This window comes from Lissotriton helveticus, chromosome 1_2, assembly GCF_964261635.1.
Source record: "Lissotriton helveticus chromosome 1_2, aLisHel1.1, whole genome shotgun sequence".
In the NCBI taxonomy this organism is placed as follows: Eukaryota; Metazoa; Chordata; class Amphibia; order Caudata; family Salamandridae; genus Lissotriton; species Lissotriton helveticus.
Window position 1 is genome coordinate 251,653,133 of NC_136058.1, and position 24,533 is coordinate 251,677,665.

General features: G+C 42.4%; 1 protein-coding gene across 2 annotated transcripts in view; it reads right to left on the reverse strand.

Moving 5' to 3' along the window:
* LOC144800537 (vitamin D3 hydroxylase-associated protein-like) overlaps nt 1–24,533 on the reverse strand; it is a 306,080-nt gene that overhangs the window by 175,654 nt on the left and 105,893 nt on the right. For both annotated transcript variants that reach the window (XM_078671688.1, XM_078671687.1), the window contains exons 4-6: nt 20,566–20,699; nt 15,137–15,343; nt 1,405–1,445 (exon numbers count right to left, since the gene is read on the reverse strand). In XM_078671688.1, the coding sequence (XP_078527814.1) occupies nt 1,405–1,445; nt 15,137–15,343; nt 20,566–20,699 (382 nt within the window). The remainder of the gene's footprint in view (nt 1–1,404; nt 1,446–15,136; nt 15,344–20,565; nt 20,700–24,533) is intronic.

A 24,533-nucleotide genomic window follows, 5' to 3' on the forward strand; every position in this document is an offset into this window, starting at 1 on the left:
TGGATAACATGGCTAAGAACTGCTCTGGGCAGGCGTTAGATTTTGGAGATATTCACGCTAAGCGCGAATATTTCCAAAACTAAACCATTGTTGGTAATAGGAGATAGCGATATTAGTGACTGTTTACAGTCGATAACATCTTGGCACGCCCACTTTGCATGTCATTAGCGATAAATATCGCTGACATGCAAAGTGGGCCCCCAGATGCTCGCTATCGCCTACTAGCTGTCGCTAACTGATGTTAGCGACAGGTTGGTAATTGGGCGATAAAATTATCACCGCTTTAGCGGGAAAAAGTCCCGCTAATGCGGCGATAATGGCCCTTGGTAATATGTCCCATACTTTGGCAGTCTTTCATGGAAAGCAATGCGGGAGTCCATGAAATGCTGGGATAAAATCTTACAGCATTTAGCAAACACTTGTAATATGGGTCCTGACAATGCGGTTACAGTCCACTGAAAGGCTCTAGTTATGTTCGATGAAACTCCATAATACTAAAGGTTCCTCATAGAATTCCCATCACAGAGTTTTTCTCTTGAGGTGGGTCTTGCATTGGTAGAAAGAGCCCCACCAGCATGGATGCTTTCCTCTACCCTGTCAGACAGAGCATTCATTGCAGAAACTAAAGTATATGATCCCAGTGTCTTAAATCAAAAAGAATAGTCTTCAGTGGCTCAGAAATAAAGACTAAGGGGCATATTTACAAGGACAGGCACATCTATGCATATTAGCAGAGATGTGTCAGTGAAATTGTGTGATGGAAAAAAAGCCTTGCGCAACCATGGATGTGTCATATTTACAATGCGGCACACCGTGGCGGAAGGATAGACAGATGCGTGACGAATCTTTTGCTGGAAAGGCAGAACATTGCTGGAGTCGTGTCGCAAGCACGACGCAACTCCAGCAATGGTCAGGAATGGCTATTCCTATCATGCTGCGTCACTCCTTATGCCTGCTTCAAGCAGGCGCAAGGTTTTGACACAGTGGTGTCGCAGAAGTGATGTAGTGAAATCTTGTAGATTTCACTGCGTCACTTTTATGAGGCTTTCTCACATGGGAATGCCCGCCCAGCAAACATTACACCTGATGCAGGTATAATGTAGCATAGGGCTTTACAACGTGACGCATCTCCATAGATGCGTCAGTTTGTAAATATGTCGCAACGTGGTGAATTGTTTATGACACCGCTGCATCCTAGAAGTGACGCAACGGCGGTGTAAAGTTGTTGCTATGGGCTTGTAAATCTGCCCCTCTGAAGTCAAGACACCCCTGGTAATAAATAGAGTCAAATTCATGTTGTCAAAAAAAAAGTATAAGCAAGGATAATGTGTATGGGACTAGATGCAAAATGAATTTTCCTATTGGACTGATTCATGATAGAGCACTGAGCAAATAATACTATACCTGACGACAATCCATAAACAGGTGAACCAATTCCTTTTACACTGAGTAAAAAAGGGAAACATGTCAATTAGCATACATTAAATGGTAGTACCCAGAATAATAGATTTCTATTTTAAAGATAAATCTAGTTGTCATTACTGGTAAATCCTAATCAGATATATTTTACATCTGCAGGGCACCATAGAGATACTCTGCTGAATCTATCTTAAACAGCAAACACATCTTTATTAGAGCATAACCAAGTTAGTCATGTATTTAGATTTTTATTCAGTGCCACAACATGCCTGTTAAAAGTAGCTTGGCCCTCTGTTTTTGTTTGTGGAAATGGTAGATGTCAAGAAATCAAAAGCAATGCCCTGACATGATTAATTAGCATACTGATTAAATATATGGTTTTCCGCAAAATCTCCGACATTTGAAAAAAGAAAAGGATAGATGAATTTAAAGCAAAAATTAAAGCGGGCATTTGGAGTGCTGTTTTACAACAACCATTATAAAGAAGGAACATGGACCAAGATAATAAACCACTGCACTTTAATTTCACTTTATTCAGTTGCCTTTAGTCTTGGTGGATTTTTCACATGTAATTGTAAATTGGAATTGTATTTATATAGCTCTTAATATACCTGACGAGGCGTCAAATCGTTTTTCGACGAGTAGCACGCTACTCTAGAACCCTAAGGGATTAGTGGTGGATTAGTATGTGGAAGAAAGAGTATAGTATTAGTATACAGAAGTACGAGTTAATTTCAGTGGAGGACATGTGAGGCTGTTAGTTGAATTGAATAGAGTAATGGAAGGAAAGAAGAGGGAAGAAAATGTTCATTGGGAGAGCATAGTAGTATGTTGACATCTGGGATGAGTAAAGGAGATATGAAGAGCCTGTAGAAAGGTGTTAGGGAGAAAGAGAATCAGTTGAAAATTAGTTTTTGAATGAGTCAAAGGAGAGATAAGATGAGGGAGAATTCAGTAGGGTTGTTTGGGAGATTATAGTAGTAAATTGGTGTTTGGGGTGAACCAGGAGGTGTGGAGGAGGGAGAAGTCAAGTCAGGGTTATTTTGGAGATCATAGTAGTAGAAAGGGTTGGTGTGGGAGAGTGAAGATAGAGAATACATTGATAGAGGTGTAGGGTGATGGTGGGACAGAGTAAAGTTTTCTAAAGAGTATTTTTTTTCCTTGTACAATAGGAGTAAAATAATAAATATATAGATACACTGTTGCATAGTTAGGGAATATATGTGAAGCAAATATGATATATTGAGATTTGTATGTTTTGTTTTTGTGAATTAGTGAGAGGAGATATTGATATAGTGCTTTTTATGAACAATTGTATGTGCAGTACTGCTGGTGAGTGGTATTTGAAAAGTACAGGGGTGGTGATGTGTTTTGGAGACAAGTATGTGGTGGGTTGGAGGGGATGGACACAAGGTATGAGAGTTAGTGTTACATGTGATCACTGGAATAGGTAAAGTGTGTGGTGGAGTGCCATTTAAGGTTTGTATGGTTGTGTGTAATTGGTTAAAAAAGGCAAGTGTTTGTGGATTGGGTGATGGAAGGCTGAGTATAGGTTTTGTCATGATAAAAAGGGATCTTTTAAGAGCAAGTAGAGGATAGAGCTGGTGTTTTGTTTGAACAAGGAGTGTGAGTCTGGATGCACTGATGGTATGTATAATTGGCTTTGTGTTGTGTTGGTGATGTGTTAGTGGTATAGGACAGAGTTGTGTTTTGTGTGAGAATGTAGGTGTGATAGTGTTGCAGTTGGGGTAAAATTGTGTGTAGGTGTGGTTTGTGGGGGTTGGTAGTGGTTCAATGCACATTGAAATCTGAATGAGGTTTGTTTTTGGTGCATGAGTAGAATGCCTTTGCTGATATTGTGTTTGGATGTTTGCAGATGCAGAGGGCTTAAGGTGGTAGCTCATAAATGAAAATTGCCCAGCATCTCTGGCCCTAGGGTTGACCCAAACAGGCAACTGCCCTGGTCTACTCTGCCCTCAGCCTCGATGCCCTGAGCCCTATGCTTGAAATTGTCCTATTGGCAAATGGAACTCTAGCCCTAACCAAGCAGAACACTAACCCTAAACCCTAGAGCCAATGGGAGACCTTGCCCTATTAACCAATCACAACAATCCGGGCACTAGCAGCCAATCAAAGCCAAAGCCCTGATCCCCAAGTCCAATAGGAAACCCTAGTCCTAGTACCCAATCAGAACCCTCCCCCAAACAGCCTATGCAGCAGCCCCTCTGACAACAAGAACCACATACAATAGCTCTCAGCACTTGTGAACTACACAGCACCAAGCTTTTATTTGACATCTACAAAATGGTAACACCACATCTGTGCATTCTGAGCACACTCATAAGCATGAAATACATCAGACCGTAAGTTGAATAGTAGTAAAGTAATTACACTACTAGAGATTTGGGACCTGCCTGCTACTAACCCAAAGGTGTGAAAGATTAAGCAGATTTGGAAGATATCAGAATTAAATCTATGTGTTTTTGTTCAAGAATACATACTTTCCACCCATTGTTTGGGACCTTGGAAAGAAGGGAAGGAAAGGTAAGTAGAGAAAAGAGGCTTAAGGCAAATAAAATCACAGGGGAGGCAGGTATACACAATTGTGCATAGTAACACTTTATGTAGGAAAGTAAAACGGGATCCCAGTCAAAATTAGGCAATAGATTTTCTGGGTCAGTTCTCTTACATCATCTCTTTATCACAGATGGACCTGCCAACTTACACTGTACCTCCATGTTTCATGTGACATCAGCTCACTTCCTATGATCATCAGTTGAAGAGCTGATATTACATGGTGAAAAGAAGGTGAGCAGGAAATCAATACTTAGAGTAGGTGCTAGGATTGTTCTTAGCAGGTTAACACCCTTAGAAAAAAAAACTCTCCGTGGTCCCAGCCTCTCCATGACTTTTGAGAAAAGAACTCAAAGCACTGCCCTCTTCCAGCTTGACCACACCATACACATGAAAAAAATGTTTGAGGTTGGTAGGCCTGGTGAATTTATTTTTGTCAGTCTCATGTGGGCTAATTTTCAGTTTTGTGATAACTTTAAATCTGTTGGCAATTTATGAAAGGAGTGGTAATAACTCATTTGGAGGATTGTAGGGCTGATGGAGTTCTCCTGACAGAATGGCCACTGGCAGGGGTTATCACTGCCACCACAAATCACAGATTTACAGATAACATCCAACCCTAACTTAGCTGAGGAGGAATGCAAATAAATATGGTAGTTATGATCCTTTACAATCAACCATATAATTCTCTTACATGTACTAACCATTCATAGAAAGCTTTTTGATTTGACTATCATCATGCAGGGAGATCAACCATAGGGGCAGATGTGCTAAAGTTTTTTATCCCAAAAAGCCAGTCGTGTGCTAAATTGCATGCTTTGCAAAAATCCTATTCTAACTAAATAGGTATAAGTGGGGCTATTCACAAACGTAACACACTTGTGAGTAATATTCACATGTAATCTACTCTTACACTTCTGAGTAACGTTCTAACTTTTGGCCATTCACAAAATCCAAGTATAAAGTTACTCAAAAGTGCAGACTTAAACGTCTTCCGCCCCCCTCCTCCTGCCCCCAACCCACCCAAAAAAGGGTGTAGAGACAAATTTACGTCAGTCAGGTACTACAATGAAAGAAGAAACAGTAGTAAGTCCAGCCCCACACATGGCCAACCGCTGATATTGCAACATCCTCCTTTAGGGACAAAATGGAGTTAGGGAGTAAAAATAAAAAGTAAACCATCCATATAATTTAATGTTAAAAAATATAAAAATTAAACATTTATGAAAATGATCAAACAAAATTACCAGACTTCTTTGAATGTATAAATAAACTTTTTTACTTTTCCCTATACTTTGCCACAGGTAGACACCACAATCAAGGGGAGGATTTTTCTATGGTAAAGTATAGAGGAATTAAAAAAAAAACGTTATTAACCTCAATAGTTAATGAGAAAAAATGTTGTTATGTTAAATACTAAGATACTTTTATTTTATACATTTATTTAAATGTAGAACAAATGCTCCAGTACTATTAATGTTTGAATTATCCTTTCATTAATTTAGAAATATTAAATGTAATAAAAATTATTTTGGAGTTTACATTTAAAAATACTATTCCACGTGAAGTAATTGTTTTTTATCATGCATTAATAATTGTTTAAAGTGTTGTATTGAATTAATTACAAGTAATTTAATTACATTTCAACAGAAATGAATGGTATATTCATGTATAAATCCCAAAAGCTTTGTTAAAATATTTTATAATTAACTAATAAATATGTTTCATTATTAGATTTTTTTTTAAATTGATTATATTCATTTACATTTTTAACTATTACAAATAATTTAATTTAACATTATCCCCCATGAGGTTTTATTTTAAATGCCTATCACCATTATAGTTTATAGGATGGTGTTACAGCATCAGTAGTTGGCCGGAATTACTTGTTGAGGAGGAGTTGGGGTTATATATATCATTGGGATATAGTTATTAATATTAACCGCATATGGCGCCACAGAGAATGTTTAGCGGAACATATTAGGGATATTAGGGATCCAACATCTGTGGGGAATGATGTTTTCTGAGTTGATTGATGAAGATTGTGATTATGTAATGCGGATTCTGTAAAACCCAATAAAAATTGTTTAAAAAAAAAATCAGTAGTTGGCCGGAGTGGTGCTGGACCTATTCTGTCTCTGAGTTGGAGTAGTTCAAGTTTATTTTATTGTTTGATTAATAAAAATTGTTACAATCTTTGGGCCGGTTAAAAGTTACAAGTTTTGGAACAAAAAATAAATAAATAAATAAATATTCTGTCTCAGTTAAAAAGACAACACTGATCATATTTCATCCACTATAGTGTATTGTTAAGTTCATTAGCATGGTTTTTGTTAGTGTCCGTTCTGCCACAGCGGACTTCCTGCCTTGATCCAGTCTTTGTGCTAGACCGTAGGAGCCATTTGTCAGTTGAGTTTCTTGTAGCAGTTTTGTTACCTTGCTCATAAATTTAATTCCCCAACATGCCAAGATGGAGGAAGTGCCTCCTAGCCAGCTTGTTACTGCTTGCCGGCAAGTGCGGATCTTTAATGTAATAAAGATGGCCCGTAGGTGACGTCTTCATAAAGCTAGTAGAGCTGGACATGCACATAACAAATGCATCAAAGTTTCCTTCTGGTATCCACACATTCTGCAGTGGGTGCTTTCAATTTGATGTTTCCAAGAAGGCTTTAAATCCTTTGAATAGTGCATGCCCATTCGATAAGCCACAAAAGATTTCTTTAGATGTTGACTAAAATGTGAGGCTAAGTATCCCTGTGGTTTTTGATGGGTGTAAGAGTTGATTGATGTCCATGCGTTGCGCCGTTTCGTTAGAGATATTTCTAACAGACAATTCCTTTTTGCTGAACCGTTGGCAACTTTACAGAAGTACGCTTGGTCTATTTTTTTTCCATACTTCTTGTAGATCCAATGTAATCAAACAGGTGCTAAGGTAGCTTCCCCATAAGGTGGTATTGGGGGGGTTTTCCTTTGTAGTTTATTTCCTTCCAGCAGATATTGTCCATTGACTCGCTTGGGGCAGAGTGAATTTTATGACACAATTTTGCAAAAGTGGACATTGACCGGAATTTTTGGTTCTGTAAGCCAAATTCGAGGCGGACTTGTGCGGGAGCGGCTGAGTGCGGCAGATTAAACACTACTTTGTAGATTTTGTTTTGTAGGTTGTTTAAAATTGTTGCCTCCCCGCCTAGCCACATGGTTAACTCGTATGACAAAGTAGGTAAGATTTGTGATGTCATTACTTTTAATAGGTGAGTATAATTCGGGCTGGCCATTTTTTGTTGCAATTGCCTATACGCATAGATTAATGATTAGGCCTTCTCTTTTAGTACCAAAGAGTGCTTCTTTTTTGAATTACCTTGCCCAAGGGTCATCCCCAGATACTTGTATGAGTCCTGTTCTTCTAAGACTGAGTTGTTGATTGAACATTTAAATTTCAGTTTCTTCCCCTCCACTAGCCGGAGCACTTTTGTTTTTTCTTTGTTCAGTTCCAAATTTTCTTGTCCTAAATAAAATGATAACATATTTTTTAAGCGTTGCAGACCTATTGATGTTTTGCTTATAGTACTATATCGTCTGCATACTGCACAATTGGAACTGAAACATTGCCAAGTTTTGGGGCGTGACTCTCGATTTTTTCTAGGTTGCATCCAATGTCTGCTAAATATATGTTAAAAAGACTGGGGGCTAGGACACAGCCTTGTTTTAGGCCGTCCTGGGTCTCAATTTGTTTTGTTAGGCTGGTCCCGTTCCCTGGTTTTACCTTTGCCCATGTGTCGCTATACAGACCGATTATTGCGTTTAGTATTTTATCCGGCAGCCCCCATTTTCTTAACTTTCCCCATAGTCTTGACCTGCTTACGTGGTCAAAGGCTGCTTTTATGTCGACGAAACACCCATAAAGACGATGGCTCTTTTTTTTCTCGTTCTCCATTAGCAGTCCCAAGATGGTCAGGTTTGTGGTCATCCCCATCCCTTGTCTAAATCCAATTTGAAAACTAGGGATTATGTTATTGGATTTTGCCCAGTCTTACAGCTCTTCCAAGAGACATGAAGCATATAGCTTGGCTTCAACGTCAATTAAGGAAATCAGCCTGTAATTCCCTGGGTGTTTTCAATCCTCTTTCTTGTGAATTGTGTGAATGATGTTTCCTTTCCATGAAGCGGGTATGTTTCCCTTTGTAAAAATGTGATTAAATAACACTGTTAAGTGTTCAGCCCAAAACTCTTCGTTGGTTTTTAATACTGCAGTTGGGAGACCGTTTGGTCCAGGGGCCCCCTCTGCTTTGAGTTTTTGAATTAGCTTTTTTAAATGGGTGCGGGTAGTCAGAGTGTCTTAGTGGGAAACGTCTTTTTCGAGGTTTGTGTTTTCGTGCGTTCTTTCGCTAGCGCATTTGACTTTTAAGTGGTCACGTTCGGTATTAATTAATAAACCTCGATTATTTTCATTTCTATGTGGTTGCTTTTTTAAATAAAGGTTCTTCACATAGTCTCCCCAGGTCCTGTCCCCGATTCTGGGGTCCTGTTGCAGTACTACTCCTGGGTTTAGATCATTAATGATGCCACAAAAATCTCGGGAATTTGATTTTTTACTTGCAAATATCAGTTTTTCCCAGATCGATTCTTTATGTAGTGCCTTCGCCGTCCATAACTTTTTCTGGTATTTTTTTCTCATGCTTCTAATGATGTTATTGTTTAATTTGTTTCCCTGTGCGGCCAATCTTTATTGGATCTGTAACGCACTGGCTATTTTTATATTTTCAAGTCTTAATTCAGGGTTAAACCATGCTGTTGACTTGACTTCTCCGTCTCTTTTCGCCTCTGGCACAACCGAGTGCTTTTCCTTCAGGTCCTCTAATAAGTATTCCCAGTTGTTTACAGGGTCTCCGTGACCTAAGCTTCAGAGTTTAGTCACAAAATTACTAGCTGTGGACTGGATGTTCTTTGTTTCTCCTCCACTTTATTTTCCGGAGGTTAAATTTGTCTGGTTGTTGCAGTAGCGAGCATAATTCTTCATCACGGGGAACTGTGATGGCCATCCGTGTGATTTGGGGGAAATGGTCACTTTCTATGTGCTGCACTATTGAGTATTCCTCTATAGAGTTTATTATTCTTTCACTTACAATTGTAAAGTCTATAGTAGATTTAACCTTTCCACTCATGTAGGTGGGTACCAGCAAAGAGTGACCTTTTTTTTTACTGTTTAGGATTGTTAGGCCCATTGATTTTAGGTTACGCAGTGGAGCTTGTTTGGGCCCGTTTCCTACTCTTTTCTCCCTGTTGGGTCTACCCATATCGGCGCTCAGTAGATTACAATCGAAGTCTCCCGATATCATCAACGAGCTTAGTTTATTGTTTTTTTGCAGGGTTTTGATGAGTTTGGTTAGCAGTCCCATTTTTTCATCTTTTGCTTTGCGATCTGGGTGTATATAGATGTTTAATAATAGGAGCTGGTGCTGGGGCTTTATTTTGACTTTTGTGACTTGAAACCATTTTAGCTCGACGTCCAGTTCCTCTGATTCCCAGTTAAATATTTGTGACACAAAAGTTGATAGGCCGCCTCGTGGATGCCCATATTTAGACTGCCTCTCTGCTAGTATATGTAGTCGATAAAGCCTGGAATTCTGGGGTGGGTCGAGTTCCAGGTCTCTTGTAGGAGAATTATGTCTTGTTCATCAAAAAATTATTGGGTTTCGTGGTCCTGCTCCATGCTACTGAACCCGTGCACATTCCATGAGCATATTTTAATCATAGCCGGGTTTATTTCTTCCATGTGTGGGTCTTGTGTTTGTTCTCTAACTGAGGCATATGCGACATTTCTAGGAACTCTTTTTGCTTAACGCCAATGGGATCCATGACCAGTCTTGGTTGCTACAGTGGAGCCCAATTTTGAGTGTCTGGTTTTTAACATTGTTATTAGGTCCTGATGTTTTTCCCAGGGACGAGACCTGTGCTGCTCGTAAGCACGTTTTTAACTTGGGGCTTTGTGGTACTTCCTCCTTTAGGTGGACTGATCTATTAGAAAGAGGGTAGGGATATCTGGGGCACTTATGTTGCTTCAGGGTTATTCCCCAGCTCTCGAATGTTGCTTTATGGGCAAAGATTTTAACTGCGAGCTCCTTTGATATCCACTGCTTTAATGTCTTGTGAGGCTATTCTGTTTAATTCCGGGATTTCCTTGACCAGTTTTATAACATTTCCTCTATTTAGGATGTCCTGTCTACCCTTTGTTGCATATTCCGGAATAAAGGTCAGTACTGGTTCCATCTCGTCCAGATCTTTAATTTGATTTCCTTCCTGGTCCATTTGAGGATCTTTTGTTCTAACGGTCCAAGTGTTTGTGGTTATGACTTTTGCCTGACCTTTAGTTGCCACGTTACTCTTTTCCGTTAACTTCACGTTTCCCAATTCTGTATATTGAGTAATTTGCTCGTATTCTTGAGTAACACTCTTTAAGATGACGCTCCTGTCTCTACCGTTTGTGGTGATCTTGAGAGACGTTTGGTCTATTCCTAGCTGTACGGGTTTAGGTTCCCTATTTTGTTTGCTTTTTTTGTCGCCCAAAGGCCCGTTGTCCATTTTTCATAAACTCTCTTTTTTTTTCTCATGTAATGGGGCCGGGCTGACGTCTGTGTTGGCAGTTATGTCTTGGAGGGCTTGATTCATTTACGACTTCCTTTTTTCGAGATTTTTCTGCCAGTAGCCTTGGAAGCGCTGTTTGTTTTGCTGTCCTCTTCGGACTGTGGGATCCTGCTTGTTGTTGTTTGCTCAGCTTCGACCCCTCGGAAATTATTAATTCTCATTCGTGAGAAGATTCTACCGTTATCGAATTCTCAAACGAGTAGCTCACCCTTTCCGAGTATAATAGGTCCTGTCTACTGGTGGAGGTATTCGGCGTGACGTTATTCATTTTGAGCCCTTGACTTACGTTCTTTGTGAAAATAGGGAAGAGGTGTTCAGAGGCTACGGTTGGTTTGTTTTTTTGTTTGGGCCGTGCCTTCCTAGCTCTCTTCCTTTGTCTTTTTGTTAGTTTGTCTTGGTGCTCCAGTTGAGGGGTGGACGGTTGTTCGATTGTTTGTACCTCGTGGCTTTCTATTACGCCTTCTTCAGGCTCTTTATTTGTAGGGGGGTTGACTTTTTGGAAACCCTTGTTGCGTGTACTCCGATTTGTTTGGTGAGATAGGGCTTTTGGTGTTTCTTTGATAAGGTTTTTGTCTGGGTTTTCCCGGTCTCCCTTTGGCTCACATGAAGACTGAACTACTCCTAGGATGTCTTTTAAAATATCTAGGAGGGACGCAGGTTTTTCAATTATACTCCCTCATTCACAGTTGTTTTGTTTGACTTTGTTTGGGATTTGGTTTGTATTTCCTATGGTGCTTTTGTCTGTGTTTGTGATTTTGTCAGTGTTTCCCTTATTAACCAGTAAGGTCATTATTGTGTCTGCCTTAGAGCTTATGTTTGCTATATGCTCTGCAAAGATGTTTATTAGGTCTATTTGAACCTCCATTTTATCGGATTGGTAGTTAAGTGCTCTTATTGCCTGGTCCAGTGTGCTAATTAGGGCGTTCCCCCAATGTGTATTGGGTTGTGGCCTGCCTCCGTTCCCTAGAGGGTCGTCCGGGTGTTCAATCCTACTTGCTGATGAGATTGAAATGGGTGCCGACTGGTGGTCAGTGTTTACGTTACTTTCGTCACTTCTGGAATCACCAATCAAGATTCTGTGAACGCTGCCGCAGACCTCTAAATTGCGCGGTGTTGATGCCACTGGCCCCGGCCTGTGCTCCTTTGAAGTTGGGAGTGGCGTTGGGGTTTCCCCTAATTGAAGAGCCCTCTTTATTTTTGTTTTTGTGTTAGTTGTTTCAGTCGATTTTAGGACGCTTGATTCTAGAAGGGAATTTGCCCTGGCATCCTCCCCTTCTTGTCTCTGAGTTATCGGGCCGCCTAGTGCTCCCACTTTATTCACGTTAGGTAACTTGCCTTGATCTTTATTACTTTTGTTGTCTATAGATCCGGATTCGACAAAGATGTTTTCAAGCGACTCCTGTCCCAATGATGTCCTGAATAGGTATCTCTGATGGGGCTGTTGGTTTTATCTTGTCAGGCTGAATTGGGCTCGGGAGATTTATGGCCTCCTTTGTTGGTGCACAAATTGCTAAATCAGGGTATTTTAAGAAAAATAATTTGCTTATTTTTTGCTGCTGTTTTCCAGGTGTTGCGGCTGTTTTGGGTGTCTTCCTGGCTGCAGTAACTTTGGAATTGCAGTTTGTGAAGAGCAATGGGCATACTCTTTTGTGGGTGGGTGCATGTCTCTCTCTAAACACCTTCCTAGGCCACACTAATCCCCTCCTTACTCCTTCGTATTAAGGGTGCCCTTTTTTCTAGCCAATTCCTCTGGTCCCTCCCAAATTTACCAAAAAGTAGTAAACTGACATGTGTGTGGATCAAACACAAAACGATAGGAGAGGTGGAGAGGGATAGCTAAACTCGTAGGTTTGTCAATAGCTTTTTGTAGTACTTTAACAGTACTAGCGTAGTATTACTAAATGTTCTACAAAATGCAGTTTGTGAATTGGCCCGTAAGTAGCAATTGGTCTGTGACTCATCATGTCTACAGAGTTCTTCAGAAGGTAGAAGAGTGTCCCCCCTCTTTCATGCAACTTGCAGGCCTATGTATAAATGGATTTAGACAGTTGGAAATCATGGATAGAAAAGTGGAAGCTGACTTTTAGAAACATCTTGCACCATGTGAATGTCAGCTGCAAACAGGGGGGAACAGACAGAAGTTGATGGGGCAGATGCATACTGCCTCTTGATGTCTTTTCACATAGTGCCACATTTTTGGTCATTGCAGTCCCTGTCCCATTAATGCATTTTGACTGCAATGAAAGCATTTTGTGAATGCTATTGCTGGAATGGTGGTCTGCTGTCCCTCAAAGGATTCCAGCTCTGCAAGCATTCACAGCTCTTCGCGAGGAGCTGAAGAGGAAATCCTACCTCGTTAACATTAATAAGGAGTTGGTTCTTTAAACCTTTCTGAATGTGTTGGTTTGCACTGTGCTAGATTAGTACATGGGACACAGCACAAAACAGTGCAGTGAAAAACACAATGACTGGTTGGTAACCCGATCCTTGATACATCTGGGCCCAATCTGCTTTCACCTGTTTCCATTATGGTCATCTATTCCAAAGAAAATAGCAGAGCCTGCTTTAGAAGTTCTGTAGGTACGGTTCCTGAATTGTTAATCGAGGTTTCAGACTTTTAGCACAGAAATCTTTTGCAGCACTTTCAGTTTCAAAGCAAATTTTTGTGGCTATTACACTATAGGACGTAACCACACTGAGGCCCGAATTTATCATGTTTTCACGCCACACAGTAACCCACTTTGCTGCGCTGCGTGAAAGGGAATGGACAGGAAGGCACCATATTTACCATTATACGGTGCATTACTGTCCTCTCCTAGCCCTGGTGCACTTTTGGCTGCCTATCACCAATGCAGGCACACTTGGTCACGTGGCCTGCATTGAAGACAGGCTTGTTTTTGTGTAGGAAGGGGCACCTTCCTAGATAAAAACAATCCTAGGATGCATTCTCCTCTCCTTCTATGGGCCTAATTATGAGTCTGGTGGTCCGAGGAGTGAGGGACAATCATGCAAAAAGTTACCTTGGCTTCCCACTCAATATATATACACCATCAAAAATGGAACCGGAGGGGACCTCCTAGAATACCTAATAAGCAATACTGACTGGAAGGCACTCCTGTTTTTAACAGACTCTCACCCACATTCTAGCCATACACACTCTCACATGACACAGAAATACCACAAATTTTGGATACCAATGTTCAGTATTTTGTAACTGGGAACTTCCCTGCCTCTCGATTTTCAGAAGAGGCTCTTATTAGCTTCAGAGTTAGTTTTAGGAAGGCATACCCTGGCCTCATACTTTCGTCATAGGAAAAGCACCTATTGCGGTCCCCAAATATCGAATAAAAGGAGTGTACGGGACTGCACAGGTGCAACACCAGGGGTCTACCTGCATGTAACTACCTATGATACTAATTAAGAGCTTTTTCTGAACATTGAGACGCCAGGAAGTTCCCGGTTACAAAACACTGAAAGTCAGTATTCACGTTGTGACATTAATCTGTTATGCGAGTGTGTGCACAGCTAGAATGCATGTGTAGCATGGCTATGAGCCTCACCAATTAAGACAGCTACCGAATGGGACCCTGGTGGGCCTGATGAAAGCTAGATGACTTCAGTGACACATTAAAGCTGAAACATGTTGACCTTTAGACAAAAAGCCATTGAGCTTCACTTACAGCTCCTGCTGCAGTTTCTAATCTGCCAATGGTGTCCTAACATTAAACAGTGATAACCAGAGACTCACCAGTAGGCATCTGGAACCCCTTTCCGGGTCCTGACATTGAGATTTTCCAGTTACAGAAAAGTAATTGCCCCAAAAGAGGGGGCGAGCCCGTCCGGTATTTAACATTGTACCTGGAGAGGACTTGATGAGGTATATGTGGGCGAGAGTATGTTAAAAAATATTAGTGATTTCCCTTCATTATCGAATATTAGGCATTTTAGGAGGGTCTCTTTCTGTTTCATGGTCTTTGAAAAAAAAATCTACAATGAAGCAAGTGTCCTCTTTCAACATGGTAGAGCATTGATTTGCCCCAAAACAGGCTCCGTGCGCCGTACCGTCACCAATGTGCCAGAAGGCAAGATGCACAGGGATGGCAGCACTCTTCGAGGAGGGTCAAGATATCAAGCATATATTGTCACTTCCTGACTCATGTCGTCCTCCTATAATGCTAATTCAATAGCTGTCACCCAAGCAACAATGGCAACACCTAGTCACATCTTTCATTCTTAATTTGCATCTCTTTATCACAAAATTCACTATATTTCATTGCACATTTCTTTACCCTCTTTGGAGATGAGAATCAGACAGAAAAGTTCAGCAGAGAGTTCATGGGGACTGTGACGCAATATTTCTGCGCATAAAATGTGCATTGAACATAGCAGTATTATCTTTTGCTGTTTAATATTAACTTTGGGCTTTTTGATAAATAAATAAAAAAAATTCTAGAAAATTGAATCTGGGATGTTCATACAATGTTTAGATTTGATTGCATACCTCAGTCTCGCTAATGTCGGTTTTAACCCACACAGTCCACAGAAACTTGAAGGAACCCGAATGCTGCCAGCAATATCAGAGCCGAACCCTAGTATTGATCCCCCGCCTCCAATCAGAGCACCTTCCCCTCCGGTGGAGCCCCCTGGGGTCTTCTTGTGGTCCCGGGGGTTGACTGTTTGCCCGTTTATAGGGTTACTGCATTCAAAGCTGAGTAAAAGCATAAAAACACTTTATTTGAAGAACATTTGAAATACTTCAATTTCAAGGTTTTACAAATGCTATACTTTTAATTAGTGTATTTTTTTTATTTTTTATTTAGAAGTTTTCTATAGCACTATCAAGACCCGGAGGTAACAGAGCGCTTTACAGTAAAAGAATGACATAAAATCAACAGAGACATGACATATGAAAGGTATTAGCAGTCAACGAGTGTCAGAGTGAGCGGATTCCGTGTAGTCACATAGTTCAGGGGTTGCTTTCCTGCCGAATTATCCACAGCCAAGGGAGCGGATAAGGAACAAGGATTTGAGTTGGCTTTTGAATTCCACAAAAGACGGTATAGTTCTGATGTGCGGGGGGATGGAGTTCCAGATTTTGGGGTCGTTTCCCGTGAAAGAGCAGTCCGCTGTTCTTTTCTTTCTGGTTTTAGGTAGGATGAGCAGGAGGGAGTTAGAGCTTCTCAGATTCCTGGCTTGGCCTGCTTTTTTGAGTTTTGTTGCCAAGTATTCGGGTTTGCCGGTATGGAGGGCTTTGTGGGTTAGGCAGGCCGTTCTGAAGTTACTTCGCATTTCTACTGGGAGCCATTTGAGTTCTTTGAGTGCAGGGGAGATGTGATCAGATTTTTTGATGCCGGTGATCATTCTGGCTGCCGCATGTAATGTTGTTTTGATCGGTGCCAAGTTCGATTTAGGAATACCTGTTAGGAATACCTGTTAGGATTGCGTTCCCATAGTCCAGTCTTGACAGTACCAGAGATTTAGTTGCCAGTTTGAGATCCTTATTTGGGATGTAGGGTTTGATTTTGTTCAGAAGTTTGAGGTTAAAGAATGCACTTTTGCCCACGTTTTTGATGTGTTTTGTCATGTTTAGTTTGGAGTCTAAGATGATGCCCAGAGATTTAACAGAGTCTGCTAGAGTAAGATTCCCTTTGAGCGCATCGATTTCTTTTAGCCATTCGGTGATTTGCGGGTTGTCTTCCTTGTTCGAGATGAGGAGTGTCTCGGTCTTGTCTGGATTTAGTTTCAAGTGATTGTTTGTCAGCCATTCTTGGACATCATTCAGGACATCATTTAGTCTATGGATGTCATTGAGAGAGGAAGTTTCCAGATAGATTTGTGTATCGTCCGCATATAGGTGGAAGCGGATGTTGGCTTTCCTGAGTAGCTTGGATAGTGGTTCCATATAGATGTTAAAAAGCTGAGGAGAGAGCACCGATCCTTGGGGGATGCCCTTGTTGACTTGCTGGGCTTCGGAGGTGAAGTTCTTAATTTTTATTATTTGCGTTCGATTGTGTATAAATGAGGAGAACCATTTGAGAACTACCTCGCCGAGGCCAGCTCTTTCTTGAAGAGCCTTGATGAGGATTTTGTGGTCCACCGTATTAAATGCTGCAGAGAGGTCAAGGAGGATGAGAAGGCAACATTTGTCTGAGTCAAGAGATCCGTGGATATCATCTATGATGTTCAGCATCACTGTTTCTGTGCTGCAGCCTTGTCTAAAGCCGGACTGGAGGGGGTCTAGGAGATTGATGTTGTCCAGATGCTGAGTCAGTTGCAGAAGTACGCAGCGTTCAAGTGTTTTAGAGAGCAGAGGGAGGTTGGATATTGGTCTGAAATTGTTCAAGGCTGTTGAGTCAAGACCGGATTTTTTCAGCAGGGGGGCGACTTGCCCCATTTTTAGGCAATCAGGGACCACTCCATTTTTTAAGGAGCTGTTTATGATTTAGCCCCATATAGGTGCCAAAGCAAGCTTCATTTTCTTGATTAGAGAAGGAGGGATGGGGTCTGAGATATGTGCAGATGGTTTGGAGGACGAGATCAGCGAGATTATCTCTGCTTCTGGAACGGGGCGAAAGCTAAGCCAGGGGGTGATCGAAGAGCCGGGAGAGAGGGCCTGGGGTACAGCCGTGCTGGTCTTCTTAGGGTGTGATTTGTTGATGTCAAGTGATAGTTCAACTCTTGTGATCTTATCGTTGAAGAAGTGGGCGAAATTGTCGCATAGTTCTTTGGACACCTGTACAGATGAGGACAGTGGCTTGGAGGTTTGTTGTCTGATGATGCTGTAAAGCTCCTTCGGTCTGTTTTTGGCTTTGTCTAGTGCCTCGCGGAAGAAGCTGGATTTCTTGTTTTTGATGTGGTTGTTGTATTTCCTGCGAGCTGATTTCAGTTGGTCGCGAAGGATGGCGGTTGGGTTGTTTCTCCACTTTCTTTCTTTGGCTCTTAGGTTTCTCCTTTCTGCATTGAGGTCAGCGTTGAACCATGTTCTGGATGGGATTGCTCTGCTTCTTTTGAGCTTTAGTGGTGCTAGGTTGTCGAGTATGGACGCTAGCTAGAATTATAGCAGTCAGTGAGATCATTGGTGGAAAGGTGCGCTTTGTTGACCGGTAGAAGAGAGCTTAACTGACCTTCCAGGATATCCAGGGGTATTTGGGAGAGATTTCTCATCCATTTGGGGGGTCTTGAGGAGGTTTATGAGAGATAATGGGGTGATTAATATGAAATAGGATCATGTGGTGGTCTGACCAGTCGACGGGAAGGATGTGATTGACCGTGATTGATTTCTTTTGTGAAATGATGGCATCCAAAGTGGCTCCTTTGTAATGAGTCTCCTCAGTGCAGTGTTGTTTAAGGTTGTTATCATAGAGAGGCTGGATAACGATTGGATTAGAGGATTGTGTGTCTCGTTCCAGCGAAAATTTAGATCACCTAGAATTAGGTTATTGGAGTCGCCGAGTGCGTCTTGTGCTATCAGGTCAGATAGTTGTTCTCCAAAAGCTTTGTTTCTCCCAGGGGGGTGATAGAGTAGGTGGCACAGTAAAGAATCCTTATCTTTGGTCTTGATGATGGTGGATAAGCATTCAAAAGAATCGTAATCAAAAGAGGTGGTTTCCGAAATTTCAAGCTGTCCTTGTGGATGATAGCCACCCCTCCTCCACGGTGCTCTAACCTGTCTTTGGTAATGAGGGAGAAGCCAGGTGGTACCAGCAAATCTAAGCAGGGGGGAGATATCTTATTCAGCCAGGTCTCCGTGAGGAACGCAATGTCAATACCATGAGTGAGGATAGCTTCCGCTAGTTCCGTTGCGTGAAGTGAGGCCGATCTGCAGTTGATTAGTAAGCAATTGGTGAATTGCTCCTGATTACTGGCAGATTTATCTTTAGTCTCCCTAGGTATGGCAGTGAGGACCGGGTGTCTCTGAGGTTTGGTGCTGGGGAGGTCTTTCCGGTGACCTGTAATTACTTGGATTTTGGATTTGGGAGAATCTAAGGCGGGAGTGTCGCATGCAGCGGCTAGTAAGGCTGCTTCACTGTCTGACATAGGTGCTTCTGTTCTGAAAGGCCTTGAGGTTAGGAGTTTTGTGTCTGATAGAGTGTCTGATGGGTATGTCTGAAGGGTATGAGTCTTGGTCCTAGGGAAGGGGACTCCGGTTTTTGCGGTCTGTTGTGTAAACAAACAGGAGCAAAAACCCGTCAACCGTGTTGGGATTGGGGTCAGTTATGGTAGAAACAATGAGTATCCCAACTGGTATTATTCATAGGCAAGTATTAAGGATATGTATACACTATTATCCACAAGTAAACAAGGAGACTCTATTTGGTTGTAGCATATGCCCATGGCATCATTTATATAAACTATTTGAGGAAAGGTAGAGAAGGGAAAAGGAAATAATTTACAGTTATAACAGCACTGTAGTACATTAATAAATACAATTTTTTGCAACCCAAATTGCACGTGGTGCTCGTGGTTTGTGAGTGAAAAACCGGAATTAGCAACTCAGGTGACAATGTGAACAGCGTGGTCGGCGCGAGGTGGTAGGTGCTAAAGATATATACAGTGAACAATTAGTACAGTATGGTTCCGGATAACTTCAGCAGTACATATTGACTTGAATACAATTATGATGTTCGTGAACCATTCTGAGAAGAGTGACTATGGCTGCGCTGGTATGTCAACGACGTTTCGATCCCCATGACTCGGGATCATCATCAGGACTGGGTTGGGTTCATGTGCAGTACTCTGTGAGGAGGAGGATGGCTGAAAGGCAGCCGCAGCGTCGTCCTGTGTCAATCCGGCGGCTATGGATGCGCCGGGTGTGTGGAAGCTTGTAGGCGAAGTCAGTCCAAAGAGGGCAGTGCGTCGATCCAAAAAGTGATCGATCGTTCGGGATTAGATCTCCGGTAGGCGAGGAATCGGCGGAGTGCTTGAGTCACAGGACGACGCGCGGCTGCCTTTCAGCCATCCTCCTCCTCACAGAGGACTGCACATGAACCCAGCCAGTCCTGAGAAATTATATTTTGGGATTCGGTGTGACCTAAGGTATTATGCTAGCCCATATCTTGTCAACCAACAATAATAAAACTACTATTAGTATAAAGTTACTGTGTATTCCGATTCAGAAGGCATCTTTTCCAGTCTGAGATTATTTCTTTATCACACCCAACCTTCACTCAGAGTCTTGTTGACTCAGTTGAAGGCTGCAGACCACAATTTAGAAGATGCCTGCAATGAGTGTGCTTTAGCCTGGGGCGCAGTCTAGTTTTGATGTCCACGCTTTCCTTAGGTTCTTTTATGGAATCTGTAGATGTGATCCTGTCTAAGATTGTCTGTGGGACTGTTATGCTGTACTAGCTTGTGAGATGGCTGATGGTTGGAGCCCCTTATGTGGAATTAAGCCTTACACTGACTACTGCACTACTGATGGTTTGTGTCCTCCTTGGACTCACGTCGCAGACCCTACTCAGTAGAAAGGATCATTAAGAAAACCTCAAAGTTCTACTCTACAACGTACACTGAACTAAACCTCTGATAAAAATACTCGGAAGAGTTTTTGAACTTCTACATCCTCCCTTATATTTCAATTGGTCTACAATGGAAAGCACTAAAACACCACAATCCCAATAAAGTGTAGCATAAAATGGATAAACTTTGTTTCAAACAATTTGCTCACCTCTGCTGAGTATGAAAATGTGAGCACTGACTCATTCACTGTTTGTTCGTACTGCAAGGCGAGCTAATGGTACTCAAGGTGGAGTACAGTCTACCTCTGTAAAAACATAGGATAGAATATGTAAAGGGGGGAGGAATTCAGGGAAAGGAGGACCTATCCACTAACCGGTTCCCACTGCTCTTCAGCACATGGATTCCTCACTATCAGTTTTCTTGATGACCAGTTGACAATCATTTAAGCAAATGCATAAGTTCTTCACTTACTTGAACATGGATTGGGAGGCGTTGGTTTTCACAAATGGAATGGCTCCCTGTTTTTTCAAAACCTGCACTATTACGCTGTCTTGTAGCTCTGGAATGTTGAGATAACCTGCAAGACCACAGTTGGAGTCATGTCCCTGTAAAATAAAAATAAACATTTTCAGACCTTTGCAGAGAGAAGTGTTTTCTCATGCATGGTCCCTCAAATAGCACAAAAGTGAGTGACTTCAACCACCAGTCTCTCTGGACCTTGAGGCATGATTCACTTACAAGCGAGCAGCACAAAGAACACAAACCAACGAAACAAAAGACGGCCAGGGGAGCTTACATCACTTTCTGGTAGGTTTTGTCTCCTTTCTTCAGTTTAGGCTCTATGATTATTTGATGGCTAGTAATTGGTGAATGCCATGTGCACTAAATCACAACATGATTGTAATGGCCGCTAGCTAATGTTTCTTTAAGACCATTGCTTCTGTGAACTGCACCCTGATTTGGTACTTGAGCTGCTTAAAATTATATTTTTGGGAGTGTGCTCTTTTAAGACTGAACTACAGCTTTAGCACTGAGATGAGGGTAGCTGCACACCAAATTAACTAATTTTCTTGTTTGTATATATACAACTTTGTAAACTTACTCGATCTACTGAATAACCATGGAAAGTAGATTATATTTGGCTGAAATAATCATATATGCCTGATCTTCTCACACCTGATTAAAATCTTCAGTGGCATCATCGCTGAGCATCCTCTGTAGTGACAGATGCAGATCAGGGCAACACTTATTCATTATTTTTGGGTGCACCAGATGGAGTTAGCTGTGAGTAATTCCCACCTGCTTCTGCATCCTACTTTTTAGTGACTGATAACAGCATTTTTCTTGAAAAATTCTTAGATGTCTTTGCATCCTATTTCTAAGAGCTCAATGTAGGTTTTTACTAATGACGACATGAGAAGATGCATTTGTAACACATTATAAAGAATCAGGTAAGTAGAGGTGTAGGTTTATTTTATGAGGCTAATTATTATTTCATGAAAACTTTGTATTATCAAATATTCTGTTTCACCATCATGTTCCACATAAATCACCTTGAGTTTCCGTATGATGTATTCGTCTTTAATGATATTATTCTCACATTGTTATATGTACTGGCGTGTTTTTGTTGTCGCTTCTCTTTTGTCAGAAATATAGGGGCATATTATCAAGTAAGGGCGTTACATTATCGCCGCTTTTATCGGCAGGAACCACAAATCATCTCCACATGCCATTTCAAAATCATGTGCTTGATCCAGGAGGAGCTGGCTGAACAGCAGTTGACCCATGCTGACCACTGCCTCCGGCCTACACTGTGGTCAAGTTGGTCAAACATTTGGAACAGAGTCTTGATTTTTTCATGGCAGAGTTCATATCACAGTACGCAAGGAGAGAAGTAAGAGGAAGACGCGTTTCAGTCCAGAGGAAAAAAATGCCTGTTATGGAGGCGATAGAACACTACCAACAACTGCAATGATGCCACTAACTTTGTACATCGCAAGCCGACAACACGTGGCTGTGGGCCACTGCTGACCGCTGCCTCCGGCACACGTGCAGTCGAGTAGGTCACACAATTAGAACTGAGTCTTGATATCTTCATGGCAGTGATCATATCATTGTACCGGCCTCATTGCAGACTGCATCCCCTTGTAGCTCTTGTGCCACTGACTCTGGTTGAACGTTGGTGGCGTTTGAGTCTGTGGCCTGGGTGTTGTCTTCATCATCATGTAGCTGAAACTGACATGGTGGTTAAAAGGAGTATGTAGCATTCAACTCCGTCATTTGCCTGTTTTTGCTTGCTTCTGCCCTCTGCATCATGCCCTGGAAGGACACATTCCACTGTCCCCCATAACACTCTGCGAAATTCTCCTTGGACATCAACGAGGACCTGCTCAGCTCTCGTGGCCCTACCTCAGTGCATCGCAAGTCACTGTCCCGTGGCGGCGATGTGCCGGTGCCGGCCGCAGTGCATCCGGGGTCACTAACTCTGTGCAGCTCAAGTCATGGACCCTTGCTGTTTGAACTTTGAACTTCTGATTGTCTGATCACTGTTGTAGTTGTTGCCAGCACCAACCAACCCCGGAGGGGTGGCTCACACTACCCAACACCCATCCAGCACAGGCGTCACTGGACATGTGACCCTGGCAATGAGAGGTGCTGGGCGCATGTGCCCGTAGCCAGTTCCACAAACGATCTCAGTGTGTCTGTGTAGCCATTATGTACGCATGAGGGCCCCAGGCCATACCACATTACATTGTGCTGTGTACAGTGGGCGCAACCTTGTCACGTCAGACAGTGGGGTAAACCAGGGACATGTAGCTGTGTTGTACCCTCCTGTGAGTGTAAGCGAAGTGGACCTTCGTACAGCAGTACAGTGTAGGGGTGTCGTTCTTCAACATGTGGCTCTGGGCGTGGTTAAGTTTAGGCCTTGCCAAGGAAGTAACTAAAGCAGTTATCTCTGTTGTAGTGTCTGCGCCACCCGTCCCGCAATGGACAATGTTGCTATGTAGCATGCCCCTGGAGTGCGGGCTCGGCCAAGGGATAAATGAGGGAGCACAAACCCACTCGGGGTCAGGGATCAAACATGCCAACTGTTGTGTGTGGCGCGATTACCGCAGCATAAGCCAAAGGTTTACCCTCAACTGCATGGCGAGTTCAGCCAGGCATGAACTCTGCATCTGTGTCCGCCCTGTCCTTACATAGCAAAACCAAAGGGGATGATGGACGGAGTGTTGAACACTGCAAGCACTCACCCCAGTCAACTGATCTGGGTTTAATCCATCATCATTCTTAAGCTCAATCCGCCAATCCAGTTCAGACATGGCCATATGCAAATCAGTCTGACCCTGTGCCTCATGGGAACAGTCCAGCCCGAACAAACCATAGGCCTACACACACGTGGCCACCCACCTTCAGCACACAACATCACTGTGTCGTTGTGAGGCTTGCGGACATACGCAGACAGGCATGACACACTAGTAAATAGGCTTGGGGGAGGGAGGAGCAGCAGAGAGGCTACGTGATACACATTGATGCTGTTCATTTGCAACAAACAGTACTTGTCATACAGGAATCACTGAGTCACACATATTGCACACACCAATGAACCAGTGAGCCTGCCAACACATCATGCAGAATCAACTATTGACTCATGTCTCTCTGCACTGTCACAGGTGATCAATGATATGCATCTGCGCTTGGATGATGATACCCCTCTGAGCCCCGAACACACTGGCCCAGAGGCTGTACAATTTGGCCCACAAACGCACCAGGGGCATCGTGGAACGCAAATTTGGCATGTTGAAGTCACTGTCCAGGTGCCTGACATCACAGGTGGAAGCTCCTGTACAGCCCAGACTTCATATGCATGATGATTGTTACATGTTGTGTGTTGCACAACATATGTGTATGCAGCAATGCCCCATGGATACAAGTGCCAGATGTATTGACGATGATGAGGATGATGAGGCAGGTGGACCACACCCCACTGCAGCCGCAGCATGAATAGCCCGTAGGAACACCATCATTGACAATTTCTTCACATGAGCATGTCACATTGTGACAGTCCTTAACAATCATGGGACAGTACAAAATGACCACAGGCACTGCATGTGCAAATAAATGCATCCCAAGACACACTCCCTGAGTGCATGTCACTCATCTTTACAAGCATATCACTCAGACAAGTGTGAGTGCAACATGTAGTGCTAACAATTTTATAATTTGTTAGTGGATGGTGGGTGTGTCACCTCACTGCAGAGAGGTTGTTTAGGGTGTCACGTATTCGAACTGCCAGTTCTGTGTGTCACAGTTAGTACGGAATCCCACTCTTCGGCGTTTCACATGTGTCTGCTGCAATCTATAATTTCTCCCCTTCACCGTACAATTAGAACTTTGTGAGTCCAAAATGGAGCCTAACATGGTGAGCCCAGAAACCCGGG